A 25,584-nucleotide genomic window follows, 5' to 3' on the forward strand; every position below is an offset into this window, starting at 1 on the left:
GAGAGAGAGAGAGAGAGAGAGATAAATGAATGGATAAATAAAAGAAACAAAGAAAAGCTGATGAGAAACAAGACAAGCTAAAGCTGTGCATTCATAACTAGGAATAAGCTTCCATGTGCGATTTATTTGGGAGCTGGGTGGCGGGCCCCTCAAAGAGTAAAACATCACACAACAGCCTTCATCTCCTCACTTAATCTCCTCACCTGGGTGTGGGTTCTGCTGATTACCTGGCCACTTGCAGTCATCCCCTGGTGCTCTCCTACGTCCCCAACAGTTTAGTCAGTGCCCTGTGCTCCTGGCAGGACATCTTGGCAGATCTGCCCTGTGGCCCAAGGTTGCTTATCAGAGCCTGTGGCACCTGCCCATAAACCTGGTGATTCCAGCTCTTCTGGGATCTCAGGCTAGCAGTGTGTTTGCCTTGAAGCCCTTTCTTTAGGAGCATCCTGGAGCCAGGTCTGCAAGGTCTCCAGAGAGAACCAGCAGAGGCTCAGGACTTCAGCAGTAAGCTGGACAATCACTTTGGTTGGAAGCAAAATTGCTAACATTTATAGGGCACTTAATTGTGTGTGCCAGCCTTTGAGTATTAGAAACACTGACCTCTTAAATGCTCCTCAATCAGCACCCAGAGAAAATTATCTTACTCTAAGTGGGAGCAAGAAGACTCTGGAGAGTTTAGTAACCCGCCCTGGCCCCCTGCTATCTGGAGTGGTCACTTTAAACTCTAGGTTTAAAAGCACTGACCATCACCACTAAACCTGGCATGGTGGTGCACACCTTGAATCTTAGAAGCACTTAGAAGGCCGAGACAGGTGGATCTCTGAGTTTGAGGCCACCCTAGTCTACAAAGCAAGTTCCAGGACACAGAGGAACCCCGACTCCAAAAAGCAAAATAACAACAAAAGGTGCTGAACACAAGGCCATAGGATCTCGGAATGCTGCAGGAGACTTTGTGAAGATGAGTAAAGAAATGAATATGAACATAAACAGGGGAGGACAGAGATAGGATGGGACCCAGGTTTAGCTGTTCAGAAAATGCTAGCACTCTACTCTGCCTGCTGAGATTGGCAAGCAGCAGCTGCCCCCCCCCCGGGGGGGGGGAGCTGACTCCAGGGCCTGGAGTATCAGAGCGGGGGTGTAGCCAGAGCAGGAGGTGCTCCATCAATGACTTCCCAGAACCAGGACCCAACCCATACAGCTGGTTAAATCCAGGTGGCCTTAGAAAGATCTCCCTGCCCTCTATCCCCACATACCACTTTCTCCCCTGAGGGCCTCTGTCTCATAAGTGCTGAGCCCAAGGACCAGAATATTCCCCATGGGCGGAGGAAAGAGGGCTCTTCCCAGTCTAGTAATAGAAGATTCCAGGAGATGAGTGTGGCGGCTGTTCTGAGTGCTGGACCAACCGATGTGCAGGTTAGGGCAGCGCTGAGGTTCCGATCCCAGTCTGGAAGATTGGTCTCCGCGTCGACCCCTCTTCGGTTCTTCTGCCACTCACTGGCCAGGACAAGCCAGGATTGGGTAGCCCAGAGGGTGCAGGTAAAGGGCTGGGTGCAAAGCGGGTGGCAGTGAGAGCCGGTGGCGAGGGTGCGGCACGTAGGGAGACGTAGCTGTGGTGGGGTTAAGCGCCCACGGAGGGGGCTTTTGACAGTGGGAAAGGGGGGGGGGGGTCCCAGCCTGAAGGCCGAGCGCTCGGTCCCCCTGGTGCCGCCACCTCCGTGGCCCAGCCCGTATCCATCCGTGTGAGTCGGCGCGGGAGACTTGGTCGCAGCCAAAGCCGCATCCGCGGAGGGTGCAGACAGTAAGTGCGGAGCAGGCGCGGGAACTTGGGCTGAATATCGGGCCGGGACCTGGGAGGCGACTGGCAGGGCGGGTCACCCACCTCCCGCGCGCGGATGCACGTGCGTCCCGTCGCGGGTCTTGCTCGGAGGCGTCGGCGTAAGGACGCGGGGGAGGTGGTGGGAGCAAGTGGCTGGCGTGCGGTGTCACGCGGATCTGGTGTGTGTGTGTGTGTGTGTGTGTGTGTGTGTGTGTGTTAGCGCACGCGGATCTCTAGGGTGGTTCGACACGGTGGACAAGCCCATGGTGGTCAGTTGTGCCGGGGTCTGCTGGAGTATGGAGCAGTGCTACGCCTGCAGCTCCGGCAGTTGGCGGCTAGAGACGAGGGGTGGAGTGTGGAATCGTGGATTTTTGTGACACGTGTGGCGGACAGTGTATATATGTGTGCGTGCGCGCCTGCCATCTCCCACTGCCCCCTAGGTGACAGCTGTCCCGTGGGCTGCTGTATCTATACTGCCCTTCCTACCCTGTGCCTCGCTTCTTCCGCTTCTTCCGGGAACCTGGTGCCCACCCTTGCTTTCCTTGGCTCTGGACCTTGCATCTACCCTGAAACCAGATCTGCCTCTGGGTTCCTCGAAAGGCCCGCGGACGGGTGGGGACCCTGCTGATCCCTGCTAGCCTGGACTCGGGAAAGGCAGGAAGGGACAGATGCATCTGAGGAGGCTGCCACAGCCGCACTGGGAGAGCCAAGTATGGACCTGCTATTCCTGTCTCCTATTTGTGGGCTCCAGCCTCTCCTCCTGCTTTGCCTTGGAATGCCCTGGTCTTCCCTTGATCTTCTCCAAGGCGGAGCTCCCTATGCCTCACAACTCCCAACATTTCTCACATACCCTGTCTCTTCTGAGGCTGGCTTATTGTCTCCTCCTTCTTCCCACTGTCCTCATGGTTAGGCGGGGGTGGGGGTAAGAGGGAGGCTGGAGGTGGGGGCTTAGGTACCTGGAATTAGGTGTCTAGCCAGAGGATGCTGTGGGGGTGGGGAGGAGTTACATCCATGGACAGACAATAAAGCTAGGAGCTCCAAAACCTTGGGGAGTCTAAGATAGAACAGAAATATGCTGCGGGTGCCAAATCTCTTCTTAACCCCAAAATCCTTGGTTTGGCCTGCAGTGACCACTGCTCCCCAGGAACTCCCTGCTCCTCCTCCCCAGGCAGGAAGCGGAGCTGGACCTGCCTCTGGAAGGGCCATGCGCAGCACCACACTTCTGGCCCTGTTGGCAGTGGTGCTGCTTTACTTGGTATCCGGGGCTCTAGTGTTCCAGGCTCTGGAGCGGCCTCATGAGCAGCAGGTTCAGAAGGAGCTGGAGGATGGCCGGGACAAGTTTCTCAAGGACCATCCATGTGTGAACCAGGAGAACCTGAGGAAATTCATCAAGGTGGGTTGGCAGAGTTGGTCAGCAGCGGGGGTCCTGCTCAGGGTGCTGCTTCCAGACATAGGAGGACTGGGTGCACCTGGGGGTGCTGAGCAGGACCTGGGATCCAGGTGTTTGTTTTCAGTATGCTGGCCATGTTGTTGCTGCCTGTCTTTGCTGGCACAAGGCTGTGCTCTTGAAATGTTTCCTTCCCTGTGTGATGGTGACAGAAGGAAGGGAAATGAGCAAATGAATGAATGAAATAAATGAATGGCTGGAGCAATGGGACGTTACCTTTGTACAGGTCTAACATCATTAGGTCACCAGACCAAATCCTAGATATTCAGTCACATGTGACTTTCAGCTCAACAGCCTAATTTTTTTTTTTTTTTGGTTTTTTTGTTTTTTTTGTTTTTCGAGACAGGGTTTCTCTGTGGCTTTGGAGCCTGTCCTGGAACTAGCTCTGTAGACCAGGCTGGTCTCGAACTCACAGAGATCCGCCTGCCTCTGCCTCCCGAGTGCTGGGATTAAAGGTGTGCGCCACCATCGCCCGGCTCTCAACAGCCTAATTTAAATATATCCCTGGTAATGATCTTTTGAGACAGGAGCTTGCTCTGTAGCCCTGACTGGCAGGGCACTCACTGAGTTACAAAAACTGACCTTGAACTCTGAACTGTCTTGACGTGCCTCAGCCTCCAGAGGGCAGGGGTTACAAGCCTGAGTAACCACACCTGGCTCCCTGAAGAGTTTTTCTTGCTAATGTTGGCTGCTCCTCCCACACCAGTTACTATGCATTTTTTAAGTTCAGATGTTTTAGAGAAACCCAAGAATATGGTGAACACCTCCCCCTGTTTCTCCAAGTTTGCACATACACAGTAGAGATGATTTTAGAGGGGCTTCTGTTCCTACCACTGTGGGTGCCAGTTCAGGAGCCCTTCTTCCCCAGCCAAGCACGTGGGGAGGGTGGGGTGTCAGGCTTTCCCATGCTGCTATTTTTGATCAGTTTCCATCCAGCCACTAAGGAAAGCTCTGGGCTTCAGCCTCCATGGGGCCAGGTAATGAGCTCCTGTGTTGATCCCTTTGACTTCCCGGTCACTCTTCTGGAAAGCTCCAATTTAACCTTAATAAATTAATTATATCTCACTTGGCAATATCCCTCATTCCCCGACTGTTCCTTGGGGAGGGTCTGCATGGAAGCCTCAGAGTTCCAACTGATTCCTAAGGTGGCAGGATCCAGGGCAAAGATTCGGGTAGAGCGATGGTCTCTCCCTCTTCCAGAAATCAGGACAAGCTTTGCTCAGAAATGCCTGGGTGGAAAGTGCGCCTGGCCAGACCACAGGGCAGAGGGAGGGAGGGAGTCTGACCTATTTATCTTCACAATGGAATTGCTTTATTTTGGGATGAGAAAGAAAAAAAGAGAGACAGGGAGTCTAGAAGGCTGGGTGACTGCTGTTTTGCTTCTCACACCAAGAGCCACTCACAGAATGAGTAAGTCCTGTAGCAATTATATGCCCATGTGTGCTGGGGGGGTATAGAGATACAAAATTGGGGTGAAGCAGATGGATCGTGTTACATCTAAGGCACAAATCCAGGGACAGACAGATCACTGTAGGGAGCCTTGGAAGGGAGATTTTCTTCCTTCATTAAGCACCCACTGGCTAGGTCTTGGGTTGTGTGCTGGGAAAGAAGGGAGATGCAGAGACTTTGGGGAGAGCTGGCAGTTGGAAAGTACCAAATGAGAGGAACAGAATTTAGAGTATGGGGACAAACAACTCCCAAGCAGATTACGGCATGGCAACAGACTGGAAGCTGGCAGGATCAGAGTGTGTAGCAGAAACTGGAGATAGCAGATGCCTGGTCATTTGAAACAAAAATTAGAATACACTGGATGAAGGATTTTGGGGATGTGGGGGAATGTTGCAAAATAAAAATTAAATCATTGGGGCTTGTGAGATGGCTCAGAAGTTTGGAGTACTTGCTGTTCTTATAGGAGACCTGGGTTTGGTTCCCAGCACCCACACAGTGGCTCATAGCTATTTATAATTCTAGATCCAGAAAATCTGGCACCCTTTTCTGGCCTCTGTGGACACCAGGCATGCACATGATACACATCTATATATAAATGCAATAAAATAAAATATATAAAATAAACCTAAAAAAAATTAAATCACTTTTTTTTTTTTTTTTTTTTTTCGAGACAGGGTTTCTCTGTGGCTTTGGAGCCTGTCCTGGAACTAGCTCTGTAGACCAGGTTGGTCTCGAACTCACAGAGATCCACCTGCCTCTGCCTCCCAAGTGCTGGGATTAAAGGCGTGCGCCACCACCGCCCGGCCTATTAAATCACTTTTAACTAGACATTTCACCTCTTTATTCAAAGACCATTATTACAGAAAATAAAATTACTTAAGAGAATCTGGGAAAAAGGTTGCTGTATTTTGGGGTGCAAAATGATAATCTCAAGAGAGAAGTCTGGGGAAAGGTAGAGACCAGTTTGGAAAAATGCTTGTAGCTCACACCTGTAATCTCAGCTCTTAGGCTGAGACAGGAGGACTGCTGTAAGTTCCAGGTTAGTTTGGGCTACTAAGTAAGACAAAACAAAACAAAACAAAAGCAAACAAACCTCCTATAAGAGAGAGGGGGAGGGGCTGTGGCTCAATTGGTACTTGTCTAGCATGCTGCAGGCTTGGGTTGCTTCTCCAGCACTGTGGAAACTGGGCAGGGTAGTTCACACCTGTCTGTCAGCAGAACTTAGTAGAGGCAAGAGGGTCAGAGATCAAGGCCATCCTTGAAGATATACTGAGTTTGAGGCTAGCCTAGGCTCTATGAGACTTTTTTTCATAATAATAAATGAATAAATAAATACATAAATAAATGCTGAGCTAAGGTCTAAGACTCTCCTCTGGACAAACTGGAGCCTCGAGGGTTTGCAGCAGTTACTTCACAGGGAGCATGAACTCGTAGGTCTTCTTGCTACTGGTGACTGTCATCAGGGAGATGAGAGAGAGACTGTAAACTTCCCTGTGGAGTCCGTCCTTGCTTAGTTTGGGGAAGGACCCTTCTTCATGTCATCTTTCGGGTTCTTTGGCATCCCAGCACCCAGGGCAAGCTCTTTCTGGACTTAGACTCTCCCCAGGGGAGTCTGCAGGCAGGCAAGGAAAGCACAGCTCCACAGCTTCGGCCTTCACTCATCCAGTCACGCTCAGTGAGCACTCAATACGAAACGCTGGGTTTGCATGAGTGTTAGGAGGTGGCGTGTACACACGGTCACACACATAACAGCTTAATATTGACCACAGAATTTGATGATATGTGTACCTTTCTGGAGGGAAGGCCTCACCTTTCAGCACATTGTTTAAAGGCCAGACACTCAGACTCACTCTCCATAGGAGCAGTGGGAGTGGTGAAGTCTTCAGAAAGCAGGAACTCACAGTATATAATGACCATGTGGAAAATTTCCCAACAAATGCCCAGGGTTTATTCTTCATGCCATGTCTATGATATTGGTGCTATGACAATCCCCCCCCCCATGTGATAGAGGAGAAAATTGAGGAACCAGGAGTTAACTTGCCCAAGGTTGCCAAAATTGGAACACTGGCATCTGCTCTCGGTATCTGTGTTCCTGACTCTAAAGTTAGGAATGTGTCATGTTATGGTGGGTTTATGCTTGTAATTCTAGCACTTGGAAGTCTGAGGCAGGAGGGATCAATAGTTCTAGTCTGGACTACACAACACATTTCAGGGCAGCTTGGGATACATAATGAAATGCTGTCTCAAAAAAACCAAACCAACCAAGCACAAAAAGACAGCTAGGTAGAGAGAGTGAGAGAGACATTGTCAAAAATTAAGACCAGCTGGGGCTGGAGAGATGGCTCAGTGGTTAAGAGCATTGCCTGCTCTTCCAAAGGACCCGAGTTCGATTCCCAGCAACCACATGGTGGCTCACAACCATCTGTAAAGAGGTCTGGCGCCCTCTTCTGGCCTTCAGGCATACACACAGACAGAAAATTGTATACATAATAAATAAATAAATATTAAAAAAAAAATTAAGACCAGCCAGGTGGTGACGGCGCATGCCTTTAATCCCAGCAATCTGGAGGCAGAGGCAGAGGCAGGTGGATCTCTGTGAGTTCGAGGCCAGCCTGGTCTACAGAGCGAGTGCCAGGACAGCCAAGGCTACACTGAGAAACCCTGTCTTAAAAAAAATTTAAAAAAAGCAAAAAAATTAAACAAAAAATCCCCAAAAACCTAAAACCAAAGAGGCAGAAGGAAAGCAAGAGATACACAGCCAGTAAGCTATGTAAGGAAGGGGGAGGGTTGGGGGTTGGTCCAACTGGAGGGAAGGACTGAGGTTCCTCCTTGTGCGCCTTGTCCTGCAGCTCGTGGCTGATGCCTTGGGAGGGGGTGCAAACCCAGACACCAGTTGGACCAATAGCAGCAACCACTCATCAGCTTGGAACCTGGGCAGCGCCTTCTTTTTCTCGGGGACCATCATCACTACCATCGGTGGGGGAGGAGATGCAGCATGTGGAGGGAGGCAAGGGGCAAGGAGTTTCCCTATGGGGGAAGGTGCAGGGAGAGGCCGTGGGTACCAGATACCACTTAGATTTCCTGCACTGCCCGCTCTATTCAGGCTATGGGAATACAGCTTTACAGACAGAAGTCGGGCGTCTCTTTTGTATCTTCTATGCACTGGTGGGGATCCCGCTGTTCGGAATGCTGCTGGCAGGGGTCGGGGACCGGCTGGGCTCCTCTCTGCGCAGGGGCATTGGTCACATCGAAGCAATCTTCTTGGTGAGCTGCACTGTGCCCCTCATAGGGTACATTCCCTAGATCCCTGGCATGTGAGTGTGCAATCCCAGAGAAATTCAGTAAGCCAGGATGGAGGTAGGGTAGGGTGGGGAGAATGGAATTAATATCTCCATGGCCCTATCTGTCCTCCCTGCAGAAGTGGCACGTACCACCCGGACTGGTGAGAATACTGTCTGCGGTGCTCTTTCTGCTGATTGGCTGCCTGCTCTTTGTCCTAACTCCTGCCTTCGTGTTCTCCTATATGGAGAGCTGGAGCAAGCTGGAAGTCATCTACTTTGTCATAATGACACTCACCACCGTGGGCTTTGGCGATTATGTGCCCGGTGAGGCTAACTTTGCCCAGCACTTTCCTTAATTACTTTATTCCTGCACTTTGCCTATGCATTACTACTGTGGGTTTCTGCCCCAGCTCCCACACTCCCACACCACGGTGCTTCTATCACTTACATCTTGTATGCCCGAGTCCCATGCATGCTCATACATATATTAAGTTCACCCATCTTGCATGCTCTTACTATACACAATTCCAACTCCTGCACACTCATCTTACATACATCTACACACTCTAGCACATCCCCTTTTTTTCAACAAGGTGCAGAAGCCAGCAATGAATCAGAGGCTCACACGTTTGCCTCCCATCAACTTATTTTTCTCTTCCTGTGAAACGTCTAGGCACTGGCTCCGGACAGAACTCAGCCTACCAACCTCTGGTGTGGTTCTGGATCTTGTTCGGCCTAGCCTACTTCGCCTCGGTGCTCACCACTATTGGCAACTGGTTGCGAGCTGTGTCCCGCCGCACACGGGCAGAGGTACGCTTCCCAGCGCAGGGTCAGTTCTCTGCTGCGCATGCGCCATGCGTGTCACTTGTGTGTTGTACCCTTAATGGCAGGCTGACCATCTAGACTCCCCTTCAAAATGTGAGTTCCTCCGAAACTGAGACTCAGAGCATGCACTGCTGGAAAAAATGGGGCCAATTCAGGTTTTTCAGGGACTCGACCACCCTGGCCTCCATGGATAGATAGGGTCGCAGGGTTAGTAAATAAAAGCGCAGAGAGGCAAGGCAGTACACGTCTGTAAATTCCAGATGTGGTAAGCAGAGCAGAGTCAGGAGGATTGCTGCGAGTTCAGACTTGCCTGGACTATAGAATGGGACTCTATTTCAAAAAATAACAAAACTAGAAAGGCCAGTTTTCAGAATTTCAGATGAACAAATTAGATTTTAGAATATGCCTCCAAGTTTTTTTTTTTTTTAGTTTTTCGAGACAGGGTTTCTCAGTAGCTTTGGAGCCTGCCCTGGAACTAGCTCTTGTAGACCAGGCTGGCCTTGAACTCACAAAGATCCGCCTGCCTACGCCTCCCTTTAATCCCGAGTGCTGGGATTAAAGGCGTGCACCACCACCGCCTGGCTCATGCCCCAAATGTTCTGAGACATGCTCACACTAAACTTAGTGATTTATCTGAAACCCGCATTTTTTCTAGCCGACTACAGAGAGGCAGCGAAGGTTGAAACAAAACTGGGGCTTTCTAGAAAGGAAGCGGAGCTTTGGGCCAGTGCGGGAAGGGACAGTGTGGGTGAGACTGAGGCTCGAGGGCCAGGAGGATGTGACTGGTAAAGGGGCAGTTCCCGGAGCTGCAATCGGCAGACACCGGTTCCTCTCTGTGCAGGTGGGTGGCCTCACGGCGCAGGCTGCTAGCTGGACCGGAACAGTGACAGCACGAGTGACCCAGCGAGCCGGACCTAGCGGCCCGCCGCCAGAGAAGGAGCAACCGCTCCTGCCCTCCTCCCTGCCGGCACCGCCTGGTGCTGCTGAGTCAGCCTGCAGGCCGGGATCCCCTGTGCCTTCAAAGAAGGCCGAGACACCTTCTCCGCCCACAGCTTCGGCTCTGGATTACCCCAGTGAGAATCTGGCCTTCATCGACGAGTCCTCAGACACGCAGAGTGAACGTGGCTGCGCCCTGCCTCGCGCGCCTCGGGGTCGTCGCCGTCCCAATCCCGCCCAGAAACCCTCGAGACCCCGGGGTCCTGGGCGTCTCCGAGATAAGGCCGTGCCGGTGTAGGGGCAGGGTCCCTGGTCCGGGGTCCCCTGTAAGGGGCTTCGTTCCTGATGATACCCAGGCATGTTTGGCTTATTTGACCAAAGAGCCCTCTTTTGTTCCACGCGATTGCAACCTTGGGAGGAGTTGAAGGGTTGCCAAATGCCACTGCTCTTCCCTAGCGGGTTCCTCGCATCTAACCATTTCCAAATCCCACCATCCAAGACTTTCTGTCTTGCTGTCCTGGTCTGGCTTGTCCCTCACACCTCACGACTGTGCCTCAAAATTTGCACCAATAAACAAAAAGTCTGCTCCTGGGACCCGAGTGGGCGCCCGAGTGCTTTTCCCGCGCCACCGTGGGGGTATATCCAGCCCGCTGTCATTCCTGGGCGACCACACCAGTCAAGTTGTGGCCCTTTTGTCCATGCCTGGAGGAGACCCCAACTCAGAGCTGGCTTGAGCACTACCAGCCTTGGCATCGATATTGGGGGTGGGAGCAATTTAGAATCTTGATGACATCTGCAGTTTGAAGTCTCCTCCCGCGAGACCATTATCGCATCCGGGAAGAGACTCTGTCCCCCTCCCACTTCTTGGAGCGTGACCCTCGTCTCGACTGAGTCCTTGGCGACTGGTCCGTTGGTGAGGAACGGATGGAGGAAAACCTGTCCAAAGTAAGAAGTCAGCCTGAGGCCCCCGAGCCTAGACTCATTTTTGGATTCATTCAGGCTTCTAGAGTAACTTATCATTCTGCCTGGGCGCTGCTAAGTGCCCACGGAGTACCCTCTCCAGTCCATTCTCCCTGCCCTTTCCAGTTCCCTGAGTCCCTTGGCTTCCTTTTTGTGTGTGTGACCCACAGGCTGTGCCCAAACACGTACACCATCACCGCAGATCGAGCCTTCACGGAGATGTTCGTGATCTATGGACCACGGCCACGATGTCCACAGGGAACGTGTCGGTGGCCGACGTCTGCGAGGACTTCGACGAGGAGGGCAGAACTGTAGGGAAGTCTCGCAGGTACAGCCAGACCATTTCTATTTTGGAAAACCTCCATCTCAAGCCAGAAGAGATCCAGCAACAAGCGCGTTTGGAGCTAGAGCTGCGCCGTGGCAGATCCTTGGAGCGCGATCTCGCGGTAGAGGAGGAGCACGACGAATCTGCGACCTCCCTTGGTCAGTGTGGCCTCGCCAAGGCGCGAAGGATGTGCATAGGGGTGGGCTAGCCAGGGCCTTAATTTTCCTTCCTGGGAAATGGGGGTAAGCTCATAGGATCCCAAGTTTCTAGGATTTCCTGCGAGGGGAGTGTGGGCGCGAATCTTTCACGTTTTAACTCAGACATTCTCTGAGCGCCCCCTACCGGGAAGGCGTCCTACTACTCAGAACCGGGAAACGCAGAAGAAGGCGCAGGCTGTCAGGACAGTAAAGACCTGGTGGGTTTTTCGCGTGTGATGTGGTGTGCTGGGGGTCAAACCAAGGGCGTCATGCATGCGAGGAAAGTTCTCTACCGCTGAACTACATTCCGAGCCCTCCCTCACCTGTGGATCTAACTTCATCACTATGCCAGCTGAGAGGATAAATTTTATTCCCTGGCTGGGATCTCACTGTTTTGAAGCCTCGCTTTTAGTCAATGGTTACTTTATTTTTATTCTGTATTTCTTTTTGGAATGAGAGTTTCATTAAGTAGCCCAAGATGACCTTGGATCCCCGGTATCTTCCTGAGTGTTTGGATTACACACTACCATGTCTGACTTAGTTAAAAAACAATTAAGGATATCCACAATATGCAAGTACTCTTTGAGACTCATGTATGCCCATCCTCTGGCCCTTCCATTTCCAACTTCTTCAGGGAATTAGCACTGATAACAAATCCAAGTGTGGAAGCGCACACCCTTGATCCCAATATTTAGGAGGCAGATCTGTGTGGATATCTGTGAGTTCCAAGCCAGTCTGGTCTAGATACTGAGTTCCAGGACAGCTAGATTCATATAGGGAGATACTGTCTAAACAAACATGTTTGATAGCAACACAGCAACTAACATATACTGAGAATTGTTATATGTCGGGTACAGAACTTCTGGTACTGTGAACTTTACACATCACAACTGCCATAAGAGGCCATTCTGGGCCGAGGAATGCAGCTTACTGGTAGAGTTCTTTCATAGCTTATACAAGGTCCTGGGTTCTGTTCCCAACAACACACACGGCATGCACTATTCTCGTAAAGGCAATCCCCATTTACAGGTGATGAATCAAAAAGAGTCTTCAGGTAGTTCTGGACCCCAGTCGGGTAGGACTCTAAAGCCTAGGGCTGTAACCTATATCCCATACAGTCTTCAATGAAGGTAGTATGTGGAACTAATCTCTGAACCCCACTCCTTCCATGTGCCTGCAACTCTGCTCCAGGGCAGATCCTGGAGCCTGAAGATGACTGGTTTCTCTTTTCATTTCTCCAGTAAAGTGTACTTCAGAGTCATCAGTCAGCCAGTCAAAGCAAATGCCGCATCAAGCCTACTGGACAGAGCAGCAGAACAGGGTTGGAGGGGCCTGGGGAGACTGCTGGGGGTGGGTAGTGGGTAGGAGGAGGACAGGTTGAGGCTTGCAGTAGTGGCAGGGTGGGGCAGGTTTCAGGAAAGTGGGGCGGGCAGGCAGGCAGGCTTGGGGAGGTCACGTGGTGGAGCATTTCAGATCCACACAGAACTGGGGTTCCTTGGTTGTTTGAGCCTCTCGTTGCTTTTCCAGCTGCCCCTGCCCCTGATGGAACTCATGGAGAATGAAGTTCTGGACATTCTCAGCAAAGCCCTCAATAGTGAGCACCCCCACCCCAGCTTCCACAAAACATCCTGGTGGCTTTGGCAGGGCTTGGGGCTTCAGGAGTGGAGTTTCAGGATGTGTATGTCTTGTCAGATCCCCTTAGCACTCACAAATATTCCAAGGGATCCCCCCTAAATTAAAAGTCGAGAGACTAGGCACAGGTAGACTCAATGGTTTCCTCCATTTGTCCAGTGGAATGACAGACAGCCTTTGTGGAGTTCTGCTTTACTCCAAGGGGAGGGAGCTGTGACACATCAGGAGTATTTGGATTATCTGGGTGACCTTCTGTTCACAATAGATAAGCATTCAGAGGGAAAAAGGGGCCAGATCGTTAGTTAGAGTGGGTGGCCCTGGAGGAGGCTGTGCAGCTACTGGCTCTCACTGCCTCCGTTTAGCCTTGCAGTATCTTCTTCACCATAGCACTTTGTACTTGGAGATCCAAAGCCCCCCAAACTAACACAGATCCAAATCCAGCATTAACTGCCACCTCAAGTCACCTGCGGTTCGGCACTGGTGGTGCCTACCGGGGAAAGCTTTGCGGTTGCTCATGGCCATCCCCTCAGCTCTGCCTTCTTCCTAGCCTACAAGAGCACGATTGGCAGGGGTCACTACCTGACTAAAGAGCTGCAGGGATACATCGAGGGACTCAAGAAGCGCCGGAACAAGAGGCTGTACTGTATGCCTGTGTGAACCTCCAGCTCAAGTGGCCGACCAGATGTCAGCTCCGTGCCCTGTCCCGTTCCTCGGACCCAAGCTCGACCCCGTCTGCATGGAATTTGAGCTCTAGAGAAATTAAACAGTCTATGCATGGTTCCCCAGTCAGTGCGTGGCTGCTTGCGTGAGGCGGACGCACGTGGCCCCGCCTTTTCCCGTGACCTTCATTCGGTCACCGCAGTGACCTTGAGTTTTCTCCGCCCGCCTTTCACCAGTACTACCTTTCAGGAGCTCACAAACCAGGGATACTTGCATATTTTATTTAGGTCTGCTCCTCCTACCTGAGGGTCCACTGGTGTACTGATCTACCCAAGTTCGTGTCAAGTGTCCCATCAACATTATGGTGGGGGGGAAGCAGTGCCCCCGTTAGGCCCCACCCCTCATCCTTATGCATATGCAGGTTGCATCCCCGCCCCCTCATTTACATACACGTTCACTGCCAGTACAGAGTCCAAAGAGTAGCTACGCCCACTCCTGTAAGGTGGAGTACCGCCTACCTTCATGACGCAAAGGAGCTCCGAGTCCTTGCTCCTGCCTAGGCTCCGGCCCCGCCCCCGGGGCGGCCACGCACGCGTACGCTTCGCTAAAGCCCGCCCACTGGCCTCCGGGTACGCAGGCGCCGCCCGCTCCCTCCGGATGATTAGCATAAAGCACCTGGCCCGGCCCCCTGATTTGCATGCGCAGGGCCGACCCCGCCTCCGCTGTCAGCTGGAGGAAGCAGAGTAGGAAGCGGCCGCGATGTCCTTTTGTGTCCTACAAGCAGTCAGCGGCGCCGCCGAGTGAGGGGGGACGCAGAGCGGCAGGGCGGCGCGGCCGGAGGAGGCGGCCCCTGCTCATCCCGGCGTTCCGGGCCTCTCGGCCCCCATGCCTGCCCGCCAGCCCTGTCGGAGCCCCAGGTCCGGGGGCGGAGGGGAGCGCGGCCGCGGGGGTGGGCGGGCGCGGCGGGGGCCATGTGCGAGCGCGGGCGGGGGGCGGGTTGCAGGCGGGGTCGCGCCGGTGCGGCTGGCGGGTCAGGACGGGTCTTGGCCCCGGGTTATTCTTGGGCCTCGGAGAGAGCCTCCGGGCAGCGTTGAGCTCGACCCTTGAGCTTTGCAGGAACCCTCGGGGTGGACTGGGGTTGAAAGGGGCCCTAGAGGCCACGTGGGGGCGCCTGCAGGGGCTTTGGGCCACCTTCCTCTCTGGGTCATAGGTCATCGCAGCGCGGGGGAGAACTTCTTCCTCGTCGCCTCTTCTTACTTCCTGATAACCTGATAGAAGTCCCCCGCGGGTAGTGGGGGAGGGGGGACACAAGTAACTTCAGGCAACTTCCCATAGGTGTGCGCAGGTTGGGGCGCCGGGGTGGGGGGCGCCCCGGGAGGTCGCAGGAGGTGGTGGGCTCTGCGGCAGCTGGAGTGTAAGAATGAACCGTGCAGGCCTGGGGTGCAAAAGAGGTGGAGCCGCGCCCTACACGGCGTGGCTGGACTGGGCTTGCTAAGGCAAGAGGGGGTGGCGTGTCAGAGGTGAGAGGTTCTCTTACAAGAGTCTGGAGAGAGAGTGTGATCATAAGACTTGAGTGTGAGCTTGCTTATTGAGTGTGCCCTTTTACTGGGAGTGTGTGAGAACTGGGACTGGTTAAAGGCCATGTGTGAGTGAAGATCCTCAGGAGACAGTGAGCATGTGTGGACAGGTGGAAACTCCTGAGAGAGTGGCTAAACACCCCCTCCCCTCCGCCGTGTTCCTAAGAGTGCTCTTGAATACTCAGTGCCTAAATGGAGCCCTCCCAGCATCTGGAGAAAACTCGGGAGAGGTATTACGTTTGGGGGTTGAGAGTTGCCTGCAGGTTGAGATTAGCCTGCTTCCTGGCTTGGGTGGGAGTTAAACTTGCCAAGCCTCTCCCTGGTTCCCAAGAGGAGGACCTGCTGTCAGTTAACTGGCCCCAGAGGCTCTGGAGACTCTGTTCCCATGGTGACAGCTGGGGGCCCTCTTCATGGGCAGCCCTTCCTTGGACTCTGCCTCCTCCCTCTCCTTGGCTGAGCCTGGAAGCTTGGCCTAGGCCCAGTGTTGCCCAACCCATGTGGCAGAGTGCCTCACTGTGACCCTGATGGTCTTTCCCTGCAGGTGACCAGCATCATGTCCAGCCAGGTGGTGGGCATCGAGCCTCTCTACATCAAGGCAGAGCCAGCCAGCCCTGACAGTCCAAAGGGTTCCTCAGAGACTGAGACTGAACCCCCTGTGACCCTGGCCCCGGGACCAGCTCCAACCCGCTGCCTTCCAGGGCACAAGGAGGAGGAGGACGGGGAGGGTGCAGGGTCTGGTGAGCAGGGCAGTGGGAAGCTAGTGCTCAGCTCTCTGCCCAAACGCCTCTGCCTGGTCTGTGGGGATGTGGCCTCCGGCTACCACTATGGTGTGGCATCGTGTGAGGCCTGCAAAGCCTTCTTCAAGAGGACCATTCAGGGTGAGCCCCTACCCCTCATCCTCTTTCTGTGTCCTTTGCCCAATAGCCTTTGGGCCTGGAATCTTCCAACAGTGCTGGTATAGAGATGCACGCGGGAGGCTCTGAGCCTGTCTCATGCTGCTAGGGGTTGGCAGTCTAGAGTTTGAATTTTCTTGTACTTCCCAGGGAAGTTGTTTTTGTTTGTGTTTGTGTTTGTTTTTTTAAGAGGTGTGTTGGCTGAGGACGTAGCTAAGTTAGTGGAGCAGCTTGCCTTAGCTTGCTGGAGGCTCCAGGTTCTGTCCTGCACTGTATAACCAGGTGTGGTGTTGCATACCTAGAATCTCAGAACTAGGAGAATCAGAAATTCAAGGTCATCATTAACTATATAATAAGTTGAAGGCCAACTAGGACTATGTGAAAAGAAAAAAGAAAGAAAAGCCACTAGCATAGGTCATTGGATTGGAATGGGCATAAGCCAGGATGCAGGTGTCTACCTGCCATAGAATTTTTGCTCCTGCCTCCCAACCCCAATCAGATTCTCTGTGTTGCAACCCTGGCTGTCCCCAACTAGGCTGGCCTTGAACAGCCATCTGCCCTGTGCTGGGATTAAAGGCGTGCTCCTGGCTTTCTTTTTGCCTCTAGTAGTTGCCTACTTATCTCTACCACGTCCCAGAATTCCTTCTTTTAAGGGTAACTGATGCCAGGCGGTGGTGGCGCATGCCTTTAATCCCAGCACTGGGAGGCAGAGGCAGGCGGATCTCTGTGAGTTCGAGGCCAGCCTGGTCTACAAGAGCTAGTTCCAGGACAGGAACCAAAAGCTACGGAGAAACCCTGTCTCGAAAATCCAAAAAAAAAAAAAAAAAAGATTTTTTTTTTTTTTTAGCTGAGCAGTGGTGGCCCAGGCTTTTAATCCGGGCCCTTGGGAGGCAGGGGCAGGCAGATCTCAGTGAGTTCGAGGCCAGCCTGGTCTACAAAGTGAGTTCCAGACAGCCAGTACGTTACACAGAGAAACCCAGTCTCAAAAAACAAAAACATTGAGGCATTAACTTTTTATGTAGTTGGCCTAGAACTCTCCATCCTTTTGCCTCAGCCTCCCAGGAGTGCTGTCATTATAGGCAAACCCCACTGCAAGTAATTTTTTAAAAATTCTTAGTAGTTATTTATTTATTTAAATAATTGGTTTTTACTTTATTTTATGTGCATTGGTGTAAAGATGTCAGCTTCCAGGGAGCTGAAGCTACAGGCAGTTGTGAGCTGCCATGTGGGTGCTGGGAATTGAACCTGGGTCCTCTGGAAGAGCACCAGTGCTCTTAACCGTTGAGCCATCTCTCCAGCCCCAGTATGTATTTATTTTGTTTGTGCGCGTGTGTATGCACTTATAGCCATTGTATATGTGTAGAGGTCAGAGGATAACTTGTGAGAGTCAGTTCTTGACTTCTGCCATCTAGGGCCTGGGCATTGAACTCAGGTCATCAGGTTTGGCATCAAGTGCCTATACCTTCTGAGTCATCTTGCCACCCCTCAAATGGTTTTTGAACACTTTTTCTTGAGTGCTTATCCTGTGATAGGTACTGTCCCCTTTTACTTTCAGGATCTCAGCCCCTTGTGCAACCGCATGAGAAATGGTCAGGGTTAAGAGCCGAAGCACAGGGAGGCTTTGTGGCTGCTCAGATCTCTCCAGTAGAAAATGACAGCCCTGGTGTTGATGCAGGCCCAGAGCTGAGCACTGGTAACTGGACTTCGGACCACTGATAGTGACATTCCAGTGAGGTGTGTTGTGGAGCTTTGTTGTTGTTTTAAGACAGAGTCTCATTGTGCAATCCTGGCTGGCCTGCCGCTCACCCCACAGATCAGGGCAGTCTTACATTTACAGAGATCTGCCTGCCTCTGCCTCCAGAATATTGTGACTGAAGGAATTAATGTGCTACATGCCTGCTTCCAATGAGTCTTGACTTGGTTGAAGTGCACTGGCCTAAAACTGCTCCTTGCTGGACAGAGCCAGGTGCCTGACATATGCCTCCCTATACTGTGGGCCAGACCTAATTGCTGTAATTACCTTCATTCATTTTCTTTTTCTTTCTTTCTTTCTTTATTTTTTTTTTTAATGGAGATAGGTTCTCACTGTATTGCTCTTGCTGTCCATACAGGAACTCACTCTGTAAACCAGGCTGGCCTGGGACTCAAAGAGATCTGACTGCCTCTGCCTTTTGATTGCCGGGATTAAAGGCCTGTGCCATCACACCCAGCTCCATTCATTTTTTTTTTTTCCAGCCTTCCTCTTGCAGTATGATTTTGGGGGGATGAGGTGAGAGAGGTTGCTAGTAAGAGAATTCAGGGCCTTGTGAATGCTGAGCATGCACGGCCCCAGTGAGCTACACTCCAGCCTCAAGTGTATGTTGTTTTTAATCATGCTAACTTCGCAGTTAGGAAAACTCAAGGCTCACAAATTTTAGAAATAAGAAATACAACTGCAGTCGCGCAGTGGTGGCGCACGCCTTTAATCCTAGCCCTTGGGAGGCAGAGGCAGGCAGATCTCTAAGTTCAAGGCCAGCCTGATCTATAGAGGGAGTTCCAGGACAGCCAGACCTATAGAGAGAGTCCCAGTCTCAAAATAAGCATATAAATAAACCACAAATGATAAGTCCCCACATCCTTTGCTTAGTTCTCGTTTTTAAGCAGAGTTTTGCTGTGTAGCCCAGGATGGCTTCCATCTAGAGATTCTCTACCTTTTGCCTGCAAAGTATTGGAATACAGGCGTGTGTGCAGCACTCAGACTGTCCTTTGCTCTTTACCACCCCGGCCTGTGTTCCAGACACGGCTGAGACTGAGGATGGCCAGGGGAACCTGATTGTCAGAACTGTCCTCTTTGTTTTGTAGCATGTGCTGGAAGGCAAGGAGTAGGGCCAAGGGCTTCCCTGAGGAGGTGTCTTGAACTGAGTATAGCAGCCCTGCTGGGTGGAGGAGGAGAGAAGCATGGAAGGCCTGCTGGCTGCTTGTGTGATTTGTGATTTGTTCGTTGAACAGCTGTGAGGCTGAGGGGCCACTGGTACCCACTACACGTCAGGTCTTGTGACTAGCCTTGGGAAACGGGCTGACAGTAGATGGGATAAGAGTGAACATATAGGTTAAGGTGTTCACACTGGCATTCGTCTAATCCCAGCATTCGGGAGGCTGAGTTAAGAGGATTGTGAGTTCAAGGCAAACCTGGGCTACATATGGAGTACATAGGGGCTATAGAGCAAGCCAGTGTCTTCTTCCCTGGTGTGGTGGCACATTCCTGTGATTTTAGCATTTAGAAGAGGAGGCAGTAGGATCAAGGTTCAAAGTTATCCTCCACTTCATAGTTAAGAGGCCAGATTGGGCTACATCTGACTTTGTTCAAAAAAGCTCAAAAGTGGGAGCTGAGGAGATGGCACATTTGGTCATATGTTTCTGCCCAAGCAAGAGTATCTGAGTTAGATGCTTGGTATTCACATAAAAGTCAGATGTTGAGAGACAGTGGCAGGAGGATTTGGGATACTGTTGTTGAGTTGGTGAACTCTAGGTTCAATAAGAGACCTTGTTTCAAAATATAAGGTGAAGCCAGGAAGTGGTGGCACAGGCCTTTAATCCCAGCACTCAGAATGCAGAGGCAGCTGGATCTCTGAGTTTGAGGTCAGCCTGGTTTACAGAACTAATTCCAGGACAGCTAGGGCTGTTAGACAGAGAAACCATGTCTTGAAAAAAACATATATATGTTGGAGAAGTCAGTCATATTAGGCACAGCTTTATCCCAGTGCTCAGGAGGCAGAGTTTGAGGCCTGCCTTGTCTATATAGTGAATTTAAGGCCAACAAGGACTGCACAGTGAGACCCTGTCTCAGAATCAAAAAAGATTGAGAACCATTGATGGAGACACCTTACATGCAACCACACACAAATCTCAAAAACTAAAACCAAATCAACCAGGTATGGTGTGGCTTATGCCCATGAGACTGAGGCAGGAGGATTGTTGCAAGACTAGCCTGGACCATGGTATGAAACCATCTCAAAAAAGCAAAACAAGAGCTGAAAGCCACAGGATAACTGAACACACGTGTTCTGTATCAGATGATAAGACTCAAGAGTTTCTGCAAGCAAATGTAGGGATTTGTCTTGGGTTGCTCAGGAAAGGCCTCTCCAAGGTGATAGGAGGTAAGGGAGCATGCCTGGTTGCCAGGACTAGAGCCCCAGGCAAGGAACAGAATGCCCCGAGGCTGGCTCTGTCTGCAGAGCCTGCATTGCAGAACAGGATTATAAGTGATGAAGCTTGGCTGTGAGAACCTGTAGGACACTGTTTCACCTGGGCTTATACTTAAGAGAACTGACTGGGGCATTTGATGAGAGGACAGGGGCAGGATCCCTCAGGCTGCTAAGTGGAGAACAGACAGCAGGAGGCCAGTGAGCCACAACAGTGATGGACAAGATGGAGGCTGTCGGCAGAGCTGGGTTCTGGTGGGTGAGAAGGTGACACTCCCACACTGCCAGTGGCTTGGGTTGTGGTTGAGAGAAGGGAAGATGCTACTTAGGTTTCTGGAGCAATGGAAGGTGGTTGCAGACTTGGCAGGAGAGGTAGGGGATTGGAGAGCTTGGGGTGTCCTGGGGCTGCTGTATGTCTAGAGCACAATGCTGTTCAAGCTGAAAGTCTGGGAGATAGGGAGAACGAGGTAGGACAGCCTCAAGGGCTGATCAGTTCACTTTACAGAAACCGTAGAGCCGCCAGTGGGTAGGAGGACCAGGAGAGCCTGTCCTAGCAGAGAGGAAGATAGCACTGGAGGATTTCTAGGAGTAGAAAGCTATGCTTGAGGCAAGGGAGGCGAGGATTCAGTGGAGCCTTGGATTTATCTGGGAGGTTGCTGTGGCCCTGGACAGCAGATGAGGACAGTGTAGGCCAGCAGTATGGTTTTAGGGCGAATATGCAGCTTGACTTCCAGGGCCTGGCCTCATCCAAGCAGGGTTTCCCCAGTGCAGTGGCTGTCCCCTCCCTGCCCTGCTCATGGCATCCTGCTCTCCCTTTCCTCCCCATACTCCCAGACTGGTGCTTGCTCGGGGTGAGTCAGGGCTCTCCTGTCATCGGGGGCCCCTCTGGGCTCTGGGAGGCTGCCACTGGAGCCCTGCCTCTTCCTGGCAGGGAGCATCGAGTACAGCTGTCCGGCCTCCAATGAGTGTGAGATCACCAAGCGGAGACGCAAGGCCTGTCAGGCTTGCCGCTTCACCAAGTGCCTGCGGGTGGGCATGCTCAAGGAGGGTGAGCGCTGGGCAGTGCCTGTGTGAGATGGGGGTGGTCCTGTGGGTTGGGTGGAAGCCTGGGGAGGAGGTGAGAGGAGTAGGGCTCTGTGGGGCAGCTGTTTTAGGACACAGTCTGGTCTTACAATTCAAGGTGTACGTCTGGACCGCGTCCGAGGTGGGCGACAGAAGTACAAGCGGCGGCCAGAGGTGGACCCGTTGCCCTTTCCAGGCCCTTTCCCTGCCGGTCCTCTGGCAGTAGCTGGGGGCCCCCGGAAGACAGGTGAGAGCCTGGGTTCCTAAGCATTGGGCAGGGGACAGCCACTGGAGAGGTCTGTTTGATTTCTTTACATGCCCTAGGACCCTGGTCTTACCTTCTCTCATTTCTTCCCAAAAAATAATTATGAAAATATCAGTAGAGGGCTGGCGAGATGGCTCAGGGGTTAAGAGCATTGCCTGCTCTTCCAAAGGTCCTGAGTTCAATTCCCAGCAACCACAGGGTGGCTCACAACCATCTGTAATGAGATCTGGTGCCCTCTTCTGGCCTGCAGGCATATATGCAGACAGAATATTGTATACTTAATAAATAAATATTAAAAAAAGAAAGAAAATATCATTAGAGTGCTTGTCTAGCATGCGTGAAGCCCTGGGTTTGGTCCTTAGCACCGCATGACTTTAAGCCCAGCACTCAGGAGGCAAACCAGGATTGGGAGTTTGGGATCATAGGTGGCTACATTCAAGGACAATAAACTACTTCACAGGTCAGATGCCCAAGTAGGAAGGTTTCTATTGCAGTGACAAAACACCAAAAACAACTTGGGGAGGAAAGGGTTTATTTTATCTTACAACTCTGGGGCCACACTCCATCACTGGGGGAAATCAGGGTAGGGACTCAAGGCAGGAGCTGAAACAGGCATTATCTCAATTAAGATTCCCTCTTCCCAGATAGGATCTCGATCTATCTATCTATCTATCTATCTAATCTATCTATGACAGAAAAACAAATCAGCACATGGTTTCTTTTTTTAAAAGTTGGTAGGGGAACCAGGACCTACTAAATGTTAGACTAGGGTTGTATGCAAGCTATACCCAAGCCCCGGGAAAAGGGCTCACCTTTCTCTGGGGAAGTGAGCTGTGTTTTCAGGTTTACCAGTGCTCTCAAGGAAGGCGGGAGAGGAATGTCTGGGAGATGCTTGGCTCTGAGGGACTGCAGAGATCCGCTAGATCTGTGTTCATGACTCTAGTCCTGCACCTGTCGCTGTAGCCCCAGTGAATGCTCTGGTGTCTCATCTGCTGGTGGTTGAGCCTGAGAAGCTGTATGCCATGCCTGATCCAGCCAGCCCTGACGGACACCTCCCTGCCGTGGCCACACTCTGCGACCTTTTTGATCGAGAGATAGTGGTCACCATCAGCTGGGCCAAGAGCATCCCAGGTAAAGGGCTTGGTGGTCAGGGCATCTCTGAGCAGGTAGGCCACTTCTTACTGCTGCATTCTTGACTGGTCCTCTTCCCGCCGCCCTCCAGGCTTCTCCTCGCTGTCACTGTCTGACCAGATGTCAGTACTCCAGAGTGTGTGGATGGAGGTGCTGGTGCTAGGTGTGGCCCAGCGCTCACTACCACTGCAGGATGAGCTGGCATTTGCTGAGGACCTGGTCCTGGATGAAGAGGGGGCCCGGGCAGCTGGTCTGGGGGATCTGGGGGCAGCCCTACTGCAGCTGGTACGGCGACTGCAAGCCCTGCGGCTGGAGCGGGAGGAGTATGTACTGTTGAAGGCTCTGGCCCTTGCCAATTCTGGTGAGTATCTAGGGAAGGCACACACAGGTCCGTCCCCCATAAAGCCCTCAAATTGTCAATGGTGGTGACACAGTCCCTTTTTATAGATAAGGACAATTGAGGCTTAATTACTGAAAATCACCAAGTAAGCCAAGGTCCTGAATTGTACACAGGATTCTGAGCCCTAGTGCTGTGCTGACAAGGAAGTAGTGGAGGGGAAGGTGTGGAGGACAAGAGGTGGCCACAGGTGAGAAAGGGTGGGCCCTGGCTCACAGGCAGAGCAGTGAGTGGATTGTGCCCCGTCCAGCAGTGCCCAGACAAGTGAATCCTGCCCTTTCCACAGTTACCTCAACCAGCGGTTCTTCTGTCTCCTCAGACTCTGTGCATATTGAAGACGCTGAGGCTGTGGAGCAGCTGCGGGAAGCCCTGCACGAGGCCCTGCTGGAGTATGAAGCTGGCCGGGCTGGCCCTGGAGGGGGTGCTGAGCGGAGGCGGGCAGGCAGGCTGCTGCTCACGCTGCCACTGCTCCGCCAGACAGCAGGCAAAGTCCTGGCCCATTTCTATGGGGTGAAGCTGGAGGGCAAAGTGCCCATGCACAAGCTGTTTTTGGAAATGCTTGAGGCCATGATGGACTGAGGCAAGGGGTGGGACAGGGTGGGGTGACTGGCAGGATCTGCCCAGCATGGGGTGTTAGCCCCAAGGGGGCAAAGCTGGAGTCTGGGCAGTGCCACAGCCTGCTGGCAGGGCCAGGGCAATGCCATCCGCCCCTGGGAGCAGGCTTCATGCCCTCCCCTCCCCCCTCTGGGGGGTGTCAGAAGCCAGGAAAGTGAATGCCCAGGTGTGGGCACAGTGCTGCCCCTTGCAAGCCATAATGTGCCCCCAAGAGTGTAGGGGGCCTTGCGGAAGCCATAGGGGGCTGCAGGGGATGTGTGGGAGGCAGAAACTGATCTCAGGGAGGGAAGGGGATGGAGGCCACAGTCTCCCAGTGGGCGATGCTTTTGCTGCTGCTTAATCCGAACCCCTCTCCAGAGCAGAGGGGGGCTTGGAAAGCAAAGGCCCCTGTTCCCTTCGCTCCTCTCCTCATTTGCATTGGGCATTAGTGCCCCCCCTTGAAGCAATAACTCCAAGCAGGCTCCAGCCCCTGGACCCCTGGGGTGACCAGGGCCCCCCATCAGCTCCCACCTCGAGGGGTGGGGGACAGCACTGCCTCTATGCCCTGCAGAGCAATAACACTATATTTATTTTTGGGTTTGGCCAGGGAGGCGCAGGGCCATGGGGCAAGCCAGGGCCCAGAGCCCTTGGCTGTACAGAGACTCTATTTTAATGTATATTTGCTGCAAAGAGAAACCGCTTTTGGTTTTGAACCTTTAATGAGAAAAAAATATACTATGGAGCTCAAGTACATGGTGGTTGTTGAGTCACTGGGGGGAGATCGGGGTCACACACCTATTTAACAGGCTATACAACTGACACATCACAACATGCCAAAGTGGTGGCTAACAAGTTTACGTCTCAGTCTCCTCGTCATTCAGCAGCATATTGGGGATCCCGCGGCTGATGGGGAAAAGACGGCCAGATTCTGGGCATTGCAGGGTGCCCTCTAGCACATCAACCTGTGGGAGAGCAGGGCAAAGCTGAGTACCGGGAGCCCCGTGTAGGACAGCTAGGCAGGTGACAGGACTCTCACCTCAAGCAACACGTGGTGCATCTTCCTCAAAAACGTCTCGTCTTGTTCATAACCTTCAGTAGGCTCTTTGGGTACTTCGGTCAGGTTTAACTGTGGAAGAGAGGCTCACGTGATCACCGGGCATACAAACTCCACTCTGCCCTGGCTGGGGTCAGGGCCCCTGAGAGCCCGACCCGCTCCCGGGTTGTCATTAAGGGCGGGATCCTCACTGTGTTTGCCGCCTGCACAAGCGCCGCCCACTCCACTTTAGGGATCATCCGCGCTACGAAGTCGGGGTTGAACTCCACGGGGTTGATGCGGACCTCGGTGGCCTGCGAGGAGGAAAGGTTTAGCCCGGCGTCTCTATCTTGAGCTACAAGGGCGACAGACTTATGCAAGTACCTGCAGCCGCAGCGGGAAGCCACGCGTGCCCACGCCCCGCACATGCGAGCTCAGGAGATTGTGGGTGAGCAGTTTCATGTTGCCACACTGGAGTTCGCGAGGCCGGAACCGGAAGGAGCCCTCACTTCTTATGCCACTTCCGTTGTTGAAGCCGTAGAACAACCCGCCGGACCGGAAGTGGTGAACTTGCTGGAATTTCTGGGGTTTTGCAGCTGCAAAGGGATAGGAAAGACTTGAGTTGGATCAAGTCCTGATACCGGAAGCGCTTCTCAGGGAGACCTCCTTGCTGTGAATGGCACGTACAATGCAAATCACTTGCAAAACAGGTGCCGTGCGCGGCTCTCGATGTGTATAAAACAAGCACATTTGAGGCTTAGCCAGATTGTACCTCGACCCCTGTTTGCGGTTCAAGGTCAGGAACTTGCATCGGTAAACTGGTCACCTCTTTCTGCGTGCAAACAAGAAGCGCGACCCCTGCATGCCCCGCCGCGTCATAATGCGTCACGGCTCAGCCCCTATAACTCCGCGTGATAGAGGTGACG

The 25,584-nt window shown here is 52.6% G+C and overlaps 4 protein-coding genes across 9 annotated transcripts; 3 read left to right on the forward strand and 1 right to left on the reverse strand.

Annotated features, from left to right (window-relative positions):
- Positions 1-1,179: 1,179 nt before the first annotated feature.
- Positions 1,180-10,602, forward strand: Kcnk4 (potassium two pore domain channel subfamily K member 4). 5 transcript variants are annotated; one of them, XM_041661947.1, is made up of 8 exons: positions 1,180-1,795; positions 2,254-2,523; positions 2,941-3,206; positions 7,559-7,685; positions 7,813-7,973; positions 8,128-8,314; positions 8,664-8,800; positions 9,657-10,600. In XM_041661947.1, coding segments are annotated over exons 2-8 (1,272 nt in total). In that variant the 5' UTR covers positions 1,180-1,795; positions 2,254-2,522; the 3' UTR covers positions 10,050-10,600. The 5 variants fall into 5 exon arrangements, with proteins under 5 accessions (XP_041517881.1, XP_041517883.1, XP_041517882.1 ...); XM_041661949.1 differs by having other exon boundaries at positions 1,180-1,533; XM_041661948.1 differs by lacking the exon at positions 1,180-1,795 and having other exon boundaries at positions 1,816-2,523.
- Positions 10,584-13,643, forward strand: Catsperz (catsper channel auxiliary subunit zeta). The gene is made up of 5 exons (XM_041661950.1): positions 10,584-10,696; positions 10,882-11,194; positions 12,475-12,554; positions 12,761-12,827; positions 13,413-13,643. The coding sequence occupies exons 1-5, from the start codon at positions 10,676-10,678 to the stop codon at positions 13,520-13,522; spliced, it is 591 nt and encodes a 196-aa protein (XP_041517884.1). The 5' UTR covers positions 10,584-10,675; the 3' UTR covers positions 13,523-13,643.
- Positions 13,644-14,239: 596 nt separating this feature from the next.
- Esrra (estrogen related receptor alpha) lies at positions 14,240-24,337 on the forward strand. The gene is made up of 7 exons (XM_041661142.1): positions 14,240-14,442; positions 15,644-15,980; positions 21,108-21,224; positions 21,357-21,485; positions 22,467-22,634; positions 22,726-22,995; positions 23,351-24,337. The coding sequence occupies exons 2-7, from the start codon at positions 15,656-15,658 to the stop codon at positions 23,608-23,610; spliced, it is 1,269 nt and encodes a 422-aa protein (XP_041517076.1). The 5' UTR covers positions 14,240-14,442; positions 15,644-15,655; the 3' UTR covers positions 23,611-24,337.
- On the reverse strand, positions 24,326-25,568 carry Trmt112 (tRNA methyltransferase activator subunit 11-2). 2 transcript variants are annotated; one of them, XM_041661145.1, is made up of 5 exons: positions 25,431-25,568; positions 25,043-25,254; positions 24,871-24,972; positions 24,662-24,751; positions 24,326-24,587 (listed from the first exon to the last, which is right to left on the reverse strand). In XM_041661145.1, exons 2-5 carry the CDS (start codon positions 25,118-25,120, stop codon positions 24,480-24,482), a joined length of 378 nt encoding a protein of 125 aa, XP_041517079.1. In that variant the 5' UTR covers positions 25,121-25,254; positions 25,431-25,568; the 3' UTR covers positions 24,326-24,479. The 2 variants fall into 2 exon arrangements, with proteins under 2 accessions (XP_041517079.1, XP_041517078.1); XM_041661144.1 differs by having other exon boundaries at positions 25,346-25,526.
- Positions 25,569-25,584: the final 16 nt, after the last annotated feature.

The sequence above is a fragment of the Microtus oregoni genome, unplaced genomic scaffold (genome assembly GCF_018167655.1).
Source record: "Microtus oregoni isolate MIOR12 unplaced genomic scaffold, Mior012 000012F_ref0000307, whole genome shotgun sequence".
NCBI classification, from domain to species: Eukaryota; Metazoa; Chordata; class Mammalia; order Rodentia; family Cricetidae; genus Microtus; species Microtus oregoni.